Source organism: Tupaia chinensis, unplaced genomic scaffold, assembly GCF_000334495.1.
Source record: "Tupaia chinensis unplaced genomic scaffold, TupChi_1.0 Scaffold000348_1, whole genome shotgun sequence".
NCBI lineage: Eukaryota > Metazoa > Chordata > Mammalia > Scandentia > Tupaiidae > Tupaia > Tupaia belangeri.
In genome coordinates this window covers 927,669-936,581 of record NW_006159842.1, presented here as the reverse complement: position 1 = coordinate 936,581, position 8,913 = coordinate 927,669, and the positions used below count along the sequence as shown (strand labels likewise).

The 8,913-nt window shown below is 47.9% G+C and overlaps 2 protein-coding genes across 9 annotated transcripts in view; one reads left to right on the top strand and one right to left on the bottom strand.

Annotated features, from left to right (window-relative positions):
• CBL (Cbl proto-oncogene) overlaps positions 1-311 on the bottom strand; it is a 101,209-nt gene extending 100,898 nt beyond the window's left edge. Inside the window, exon 1 of the mRNA XM_006152326.3 lies at positions 144-311. Within this exon, the coding sequence (XP_006152388.1) occupies positions 144-311 (168 nt within the window). The remainder of the gene's footprint in view (positions 1-143) is intronic.
• Positions 312-766: 455 nt separating this feature from the next.
• Positions 767-8,913, top strand: part of DRC12 (dynein regulatory complex subunit 12 homolog) — a 16,440-nt gene continuing 8,293 nt past the window's right edge. For 6 of the 8 annotated variants that reach the window (XM_006152308.2, XM_006152307.2, XM_014589273.2 and 3 more), the window contains exons 1-2: positions 7,702-7,827; positions 8,121-8,202. In XM_006152308.2, the coding sequence (XP_006152370.1) occupies positions 8,133-8,202 (70 nt within the window). In that variant the 5' untranslated portion in view covers positions 7,702-7,827; positions 8,121-8,132. Of the gene's footprint in view, positions 909-7,701; positions 7,828-7,939; positions 8,015-8,120; positions 8,203-8,913 lie in introns of those variants that run through there. The other 2 variants (XM_014589269.2, XM_014589268.2) reach the window with 2 other exon arrangements.

Here is an 8,913-nt window from a genome sequence, read left to right as displayed (position 1 = left end):
TGGCCGGCGAGCTCGGGGCGGCCGGAGGCCGCGTCGGCCCAGGGCAGTGACCCTGGACTGCACCACCCCGCGGGCCGCCGGCGTGCCCACAGCTCCCGGAAAGCCGCGGCCAAGTTTCCGCGCCGGCCTCCCACAGCCCCTACCCCCGGGGGCGGGCCGGGGCGGGGCCAGCGGAACCTTCGTGCCGGCGCCCTCTGCTGGAGGAGCGGGGGAAGGAAGCGTGCGGGGTCCGACGAGGAGTTTGCGCACTGAACCGAAGCCGAGACCTCCATGTTTCTTGCGGGCTGGACGTTGGCGCCTGAGCGGGTCATTGACGCGTGAAATTAGACAGGTAGCGCTGCACAAGAATCTTAACGTCCAGTGTTTTCCCCCACGCCTGACAAAGGAGGAAATGGAACTCAGAGTTACTTGCTTCTTCGCACTGCGAGACAATAGTGGGACAAAGGGAAAGTTCTTTCTCCACTCCCTGGTGTTTTAACTCTTCAGTAAGACACGACCAGGAACAGGAATGTGACTGGGGGTTGTTCGAGCCTGATTAGGCCCAGAAAGACTTGAGACACTCGGGCCTCGAGCTCTCCCTCCAAGACTTTTAGCCTCTTGAAAACAAGGAAAAGCACTTCCTTTTTATTCTTCTGAAAACTGGTTTCTCTTCTGGGAATTGAACTCATCCTGACCAGAGCCTTGCGCAGGTGGGCACTGTCAGCAAAAGGTCCCGCCCACACAAACTGGACAGCTGGGGGCCTGGGTCCACCCAGGAACAGAAATGCTGTTCCCTGTCGTTTCCACTTCCCTAATCGAAAAGTTCCGTCGGAAGCACTTTGAAAATAGGAACTTGGCTTCCAAAGAAGGAAGTGCCCTGCCCTCATTTGCTAACTCTGAGCCTCAGCTTTGGGAGTTGGCAGGGTCAGGTGAGTCAGTAAGTACTCAGTTCCGCCTTTCATCCCCTGCCTGGCTCTTCCACCAAGCCCTTCGTTGACTGATGAGGGAGTAAGTATATCACCTGAGCTCCTGTAAAAGGGGAAAGTATCTTCGAATCAAAGCCCTTTCTGCCAGACATCCTAGGTGTGCAGTTCAGTCGCCTTTATCTAAGACTGACTTTGGAATGAACATTCTCATTTTCTTCTCAGTAGAATTTCCTGTTACCAGGTACCTAGAAAGAAAAGCATCTACCAGGGCAATAATCGAAGCAACACTCTTAGATCGTTGTCAGAACTTTGGACTTCTAGTGCCACCATCCTAGTGGTAGGCACTCCTCTCCTCTGGACTATTGAAACCTTTTCTTGCCACCTTCAACCCACACTGCCACCATATCCATCCTAAATATAGTTCTGATAATATCCCCAAACAAAAACAAACAGAAAAGCAAACCATCTTAAACACTCCCCATTGCCGCCAGAATAACATTAGCAGTCATGATCCGACTCTAAACGAAACTACCTTGCAGTTTTATATTATTCCCTGGTATATACGTTCTATGCCAGGTGACTCACCAAGTCATAAAATACCACAATTCCTTCTTTTCTCATCACCATTACTCAGAGTATGTTCTTTGCTTAAAGCTCGCTCCTAAAACCAAATCCATTCTTTTTTTTTTTTTTTGAGAGGTTTTCGCTATAGGGCGCGTGCGCTCGCCAGACAGACAGAGACATAGAGACAGAAAGCGAGAAATCACCCCCCAGGGGGGATGGTCACGCCGCAATCCCTTCTCCTCCATTCTCCTCTCGAGATCTTGGGCACGCACGCACACGCGCCCGGCGTGAGATTTAAGCCACCGGGTCCGAGACGCGAACCGCGGTTGACTACGTGGGAGTCCAGCGACATAGCCATTACGCTAACTGCTGGTTCCCATAAACCAAATCCATTCTTCAACTCATGTAAAATACTGTCCTCCTCACCAGACACTCCAGCTAGAAGTAATCTCTCCCTCCTCCAAATTCCCATAACCACAGGGTGCATGCCCTTGCTAGAGAGAGAGGGAGAGGAGAAAACATCCCCCCATGCGACACAGTCATGCAGTCGCGATCTGTTCTCCATTTCTCCCTCCTTTCTGGATTTTGGGAGCACACCAATGCACTCGGTGCATTTTTCAAGTCACAGGGCCAGGACTGCAACCCTGGGGTCAGCCATGTAAGAAAATCATCTTAAGTGATTCATTTTCAAGAATAACTTAACAAAAATTGCTTAACCACTTTGCACATGTGACAACCCCAGGAAGTACACATTCCTGGGAAATTACCAAACAAAACCCTAAAACAGGTCACCCTTGAAAAATGACTTCTCAAAATGGTGGCTGGTCACCAGCCCTTCGTTCCTTTTCATTTCCTGGTTCTTCTCCCTCCTCAGGACATTTGGTGGGCCTTTTTCGCGGGCTTGTCCAGAGCCTGCGCCTTTCCTTCAGACAAGAGAGAGAGAAGGGGACAATAAATACCTCATAAGGGAACAATAAAACTTAGGCAATGTCCTGGAAGGTTATACACCCCATAGTACTCAGCCAATGGGGAGCTGGGGGACGGACTTGCGCACTAGGGAATCAATTGCTTTCTGTAACTAGTTTGGGTGTGTCTGTCCATCAGATACTTGACCTTGCAAGACCGCCATTAAAGTCTCACTTCACCATACTCGGTGTCTCCGTGTCCATTCTTTGGCATTGGAGGGGTGAATGCATTTCTCACAAGCCATGTGGGGTCTGGTGCTCTTAACTACCAGGCCTCGGGCTGGCCCTGTAACCATTTCTTTCTTACACTTGCCACATGTTAATTTATGCTACATGGCCTCCCCTTGGAGAGGGAGCTTCCACATGACCTTGGAGCTTCCACAGTACCTAGCACAGTGTGTGGGCACACAGGTATTTTTCACAGTGAAATCCTAGATTTATAGGAGTACAGTAAAATTGAATTTGTAGGGGCCAGCAGGTGGTGTGGTGGTTAAAGTGCCGGACTCTAACATGGCCAACCATGGTGTGAGTCCCAGACCTGGCAGCTCACTTTAATCCTTTCTCTCTCACGCTCACTCTCTCCTTCTGGTGGGCACACATGCTCTATAGCAAAGTTTTACAAATAATAATAATAAGTAAAACAAAGTAAATGATTCTTTTTTAAAAAAGAAAATTATGCCAGGCATTTGTGTGTGCATGCCCAAAATCCCAGGAGGAGAATGCAGGATGAGTTTTCCCTTTCTCTCTCACTGTCTCTCTCTCTGTCTCTCTCTGGCAAGTGCATGCATCTTATGGAAAAGCAAATCAGAAAACTGTGAATATGTGTTATGTTCTTGTCTAGGTATACATTACACATCTTTGGTTTAAGGTTTCTTTTTTTTTTCAAAGAATTTTTAAATTTTATTTTATTTTTTATTTTTATTTTTATTTGGTTAGAGAGAGACACAGAGAAAGACACAAAGTGAGAAAGCAAGCTGCCAGGTCTGGGACTCAGACCACAATCGACCATGTGGCAGTACCTTAACCACCACGCCACCTACTGGCCCCAAAGTTCCAGTCTGCATTACCTTCAGTAAGGTCTGCATAGCATGGGGTTGCATACCGTGCACTTTGTTCGTGCTGCTGTGCCACAGGCCACATTCCTTGTAATGTGCAAATGACGGACCTCTCACATCTGAATAAAGGAGAAATAATGACCCTTCTCCCTTCTGCAGCTCTTCAAAACACCCAAGTGGGTGAGGTCATGGTCAATGAAGACAGGATTCTGCTGAAATAATCTTTCTTTTTGTTGCTTCTGAACTGAGGTTAACAACAACAATGAAAGATTGACCTCTTCCCCACCCCCATAATTTTTATTTGGCTTGTTTTTGAAAATGTACTAGACATGGGGTCGAATTGTTAATCCTTCCCATTCCAGGTTATACTAGATTCATCTTGAATCTGATGATGTGATGAGTGACATTTTTCTTATCCCACTTATCTTCTCCCTAGACCACACCCTCATTACGTTGGTTGACAACATATTCATAAAGTATGGGACCAGCAGGTGGCATGGTGGTTAAGGTGCTGGACACTCTCACGTGGCCAACTACGGTTTGTTAGGCCAAATTAGCATATGTTAGGCTGAGTTAGTATAAGCCAAATTAGCGTAATTAGCATATGTAGGCTAAGTTAGTTTAGGTTAATTTAGTATAAACACACTTGCTAGGGCCGCAGGCTGAGTTAGCTTATGTTAGGGCTAGGCCGAGTTAGCGAGTTAGCATATTCACAGCCATGACAAGGATTCAAAGATGGGGCACAGGAATTCGCTGATTAACAGACAGGAATTCACAGCCAACAGGATACAGGAATTCGCAAGTTAACAGAGGAAGGGCAGGTCTGGCTGGAGGCGACAGGATGAACAAACCTGAAGGCCCCAGGGAAGATTACCTACCTTAACTGAAAGTTCTTATCTAAATTCAGGCGGGCAATAACAGATAGTTCCTAACTACAAATAGTTCCTCCTTTGTGTGCTGTAAGCTATGAAAAACTGCTAATAAAGTATCCTGTATTGCCTCCTGAGCTATAAAAAGGCCCTCGTTCCTAGGTTAGGGGCCCTTGTTGTAACCCGCTATGTCGGGCATTAACTCGGGCCCCAGCTAGCTAGAAAAAGAAACGCCTCTTATGCAGTTGCATTGATGTTGCCTTCTCTGCGTCACCACCGGATAAATCTATCTTAGGACCTTACAGGTTCAAGTCCCGGACCTGGTGGCTTGCTTTCTTACTTTCCCTCTCTGTCTGTGTGTATGTCTTTCTCTGGTCAAATTAAAATAAAATGAATGAATAAATAAACTGAAAATCAATAATTATTTTTTAAAACATGTTTATAAAGTAAATGCTCTTCTGAGACATAAGTTGCTTGTATTCTGTAATTTCTACCCTCAATACGTCATTCCACGCCATCACCATAAGGAAGACACGAATCACTCTGGAAAAAGTCCCCACACAAGCTTCTAGGTAAGGACAAGGACAAGAAGCCTCCAGTCCCATGGGACCAGCAGTTAGAGTAATGGCTATGTCACTGGACTCCCACGTAGTCAACTGCAATTTGCGTCCCAGACACAGTGGCTTAAAACTCATGCCGGGCGCGTCTGCCTGTGTGCCCAAGATCCCGTGAGGAAAACGGAGGAGAAGGGATTGTGGCATGGCCATCCCCTGTGGGGGGGTGATTTCTCGCTTTCTAACTCTCTGTCTCTCTCTGGCTGGCTGGCGAACGCAAGCCCCCCATAAACAAAAACCCCCCCAAAAAAAAAAAAAAAAAGCCTCCAGCCCCACAGTTCAGGGCACGAGAGAGGGTTTTGGGGGGAGAATAAATGAAAAACATGCTTTGAGATGAGAAGAAAAGTATTCTTTGGATTTGAGGTGTACACAAGGTTAGCCAGACAAGAGTTACAGGAGCTGTAAGCTCTGGCAAAGGCACACCTGGCTCATCTCTGCACTCCATAAAATGTTCAAAGGGTCAAAGAAGTACCCTGGGGCCACCACATGGTGAAGTGGTTACATCGCTGAACTCCCACATGGCCACAGTGGTTGGAGTCCCAGACCCAGTGGCTAGAAAAATCACACGGGCTGCGCATGCATGCATGCCCAAGATCCCAGGAGGAGAATGGAGAAGGGTTGGGGCATGGCCATCCCCCCTGGGGGGGGGCATGTTTTTCTTTCCCTCTCATTGTCTCTATCCCTCTCTCCCTCCCCTGCATGCACCCTAAGGCAAAAACCTAAAAAAAGAAAAAAGAAAAGAAGCACCTTGCATCCACCAAGGTGATGAATAAACATAAATTGGCCTCCCCGGAATCCGCCTATCCCCAGATGAAGACTTCATTTCCAGTCCTCTGACGTTTGACCGAAAACGTGGAGGGGCGCAAGGATGGAGAGAGGTACCTGGAAATCTGTGGGTCCCGTATCCACAAGAAGAAAAGCCCCGACGTTTCTGCTGCTTTCGTTCTAGCCAGCGTGGTGCCAGAGATGCAGGCGACAGATGGGTGGCAAGGCTCCAGGATAGCACAGGACTTGCGGGGAGGGGCAGTGCTGACAAGAACAAGACATCCGTCGTACTCTTCCCCAGATCTATCTGTCCAACAGTTTGCAGCTGCAGCAAGGTGGTAGCAAGAGTCCCCAAAAAGGAGTCACCCTCAACACTGCCCAACAAGTCATGTTGAAAGGTTTGGTAGGCCTGAGAGAAAGTCAAGAACGTCCACTAGAGGGCGCCCGATGCTGCACGGAGACTCACAAAGTAGTTACTCAACACCTGAAAATGAACCACGGGAGGGAACAGAGGGAGCAAGGTAATAGACCAACCAGAGAAGTCAGCCATGCAAATGCACCATTGGAGCCCAGGCCTTTCAGGATCTATAAAATCAAAGATTTAAAGACCAGGAAACCAAGGTTGAGCAAATAGCTTGTTGAAGTTTACCTACGTTTTACTTCAGAAGGGGGACAGAATTGATGTCTCTTTCTTTCTTTCTTTCTTCTTCTTCTCCTTTTTTTTTTTTTTTAAGAGATTTTCGCTATTGGGTACATGTGCTTTCCAGAGAGACAGAAAACGAGAAATCACTTCCTGGGGGCATGGCCACACAGCAATCCCTTCTCCTCCATTCTCCTCTTGGGATCTTGGACGTGCATGCATATACGTACCCTGCATGAGTTTTAAGCCACTGGGTCCGGGACTCAAACCTTGGTTGACTACGTGGGAGTTCAACAACATAACCATTATGCCATCTGCTGGTCCCTCCTTCTCTTATTTCTAACCAGGGCCCTTTTCTCACCATTTATATTGTTTTGGATTAGCACCCAGGAGTCCGTGGGGCCACCAGTGTCCTAGTTCTCTGAAACGGGAAACTCTCATGACTCTTGAATGTATTTCCCTCATATCTCCACACACTGGAATGCTTTTCTGAAGGAGATCTTCAGGGTTGCTTTTCTTTGTTTTTTAGGTTTTTGCCACAGGGTATGTGCACTCCCTGGAGAGAGTGAGAAATCACCCCCCAGGACGATGGCCACTCTGCAATCCCTTCTCTTCTGTTCTCCTCTCAGAATTTTGGTCACACATACACACACACCCAGTGTGATTTTTTTTCAACCTATCCGGTCTGGGACTTGAACAGTGGTCAGCCATGGGAGTTCAGTGCCTTAACCACCATGCCACCTGCTATGCCCCCCCTTCAGTTTCTTTTCTTTGTTAAAGAATTATTTAACTTTATTGATTAATTCACTTTTAATTTGACCAGAGAGGGACAGTGCAAGAGAGAGAGAGAGAAAGTGAGAAAGGAAGCCATCAGATATGGGACTCAAACCCCAATCAGCCATGTGGGAGTCCAATGCCCTTAACCTCCTGTCCCTCCACCCCACCCCCACCCTGCTTCAGTATTAAACTTATTAAGGTCATTTGGCCAATGAGGTCTTCAAAAAAGGGATGTCAGTTGCCCAAGATGGCTACCGTCAGGCTTTTCCTCTGTGCCAGCAGGACAGTCCCATCTCAGATGCACACACCTGTGGTTTGTAAGTCGCCAAAATTGCAGGCAGTGCCTACATGGAAGTGAATTTTAATCAATTCCAAAGCCCTTTCTCTTCAAACCACACAGGATCTGGGGATAAGGTGAACTGACCCTCCAGAACCTTGGTATTGTATGCCTTCCTAGGAAGTCCATGTTTCTGGTTGTCCTGACAACATGCAGCCTCCAGAAACCCAACCTTCCAGTTCTCAGTGCCACCCAGAGGGAGAGAAATTTGCCACCCTGGATTGGCTTCCAGGACTGGCTCCTCCTCAGGCTCCAGCTGGTCAGGCTTCTCTCTTGCTCCTCCTGAGAAGGTCACTGAGCAGGAGGGCCCAGCACCGTCCAGAGACGACCCTACTGGTAGGAAAAGGCAGAGTAAGGAAGAAGGGGGCCCAGTACAGAGATTTCTTTTCTCTCAAAAAAGGGTTGAGGGGAATGACTGTGTCCCTAGAGTCTGACTGCTGGTGAGTGACAGCGCTGTCCTCCTCACAGACCACAGCTCCACCCACGATTCCTAGGAAACCAAAAACTGAAGCTTCTGGAAAGTGTAAGAGATGAGAATTCTGACTCTCCTGAGACTCCTAGTTCAGACCAGGGATCAGGAACGCATCCTCGTGTCCAGACCTTTTTACAAGGTCCCTTCTCTCCCCCAGGACAGCAAGGAGATGCCACCTAAGTCTACAGAAAAAGGGAAGCGAGCTGGAGCACGGAAGAAGAAAAGGACCTCGGGTGCTGGTGAGTCGGCGTCCCTGCCCTGTCATGGAGACTAAGCAGAGGTCCGCCTGGAAGAACCCAACCCTCTGCAGAAGGGTTTCTTTTTTCTTTTTTTGGAGAGGTTTTTCACTATAGGGCGCGTGTGTACGCGAGACAGACAGAGAGAGACAGAGAGAAAGAAAGCGAGAAATCACCCCTCAGGGGGGATGGTCACGCCGCAATCCCTTCTCCTCCATTCTCCTCTCGGGATCTTGGGCACGCATGCACACACACCCAGCGTGAGTTTAAGCCACCGGGTCCGGTACGTGACCCGCGGTCGACTACGTAGGAGTCCAGCGACATAGCCATTACACTAACTGCTGGTTCCCTCTTCTCTTTTTCTTTTATCTTTTTTTTTTTTTTAATTTACCAGAAGGTGCATACACTTGCCAGAGACAGAGAAAAGGAGAAAGCACTCCCAATGGTGTACTGCAACTCCTTCTCCTCCATCTCTCCCTCCCTTCGGGATTTTGGGCATGCGTGTACACACACACCTAGCATGTTTCTGAAGCCACCGGGTCCAGGACACTCGAATTGTGCAGTCAGCCATGTGAGATCCGTCTTCCTTAACTACTAGGTCATGGGGTCAGGCCAAGTTGGCACTTTCTTCTTTTTCTTTTCTTTCTTTCTTTCTTTCTTTCTCTTTCTTTCTTTCTTTCTTTCTTTCTTTTCTTTCTTTCTTTCTTTCTTTCT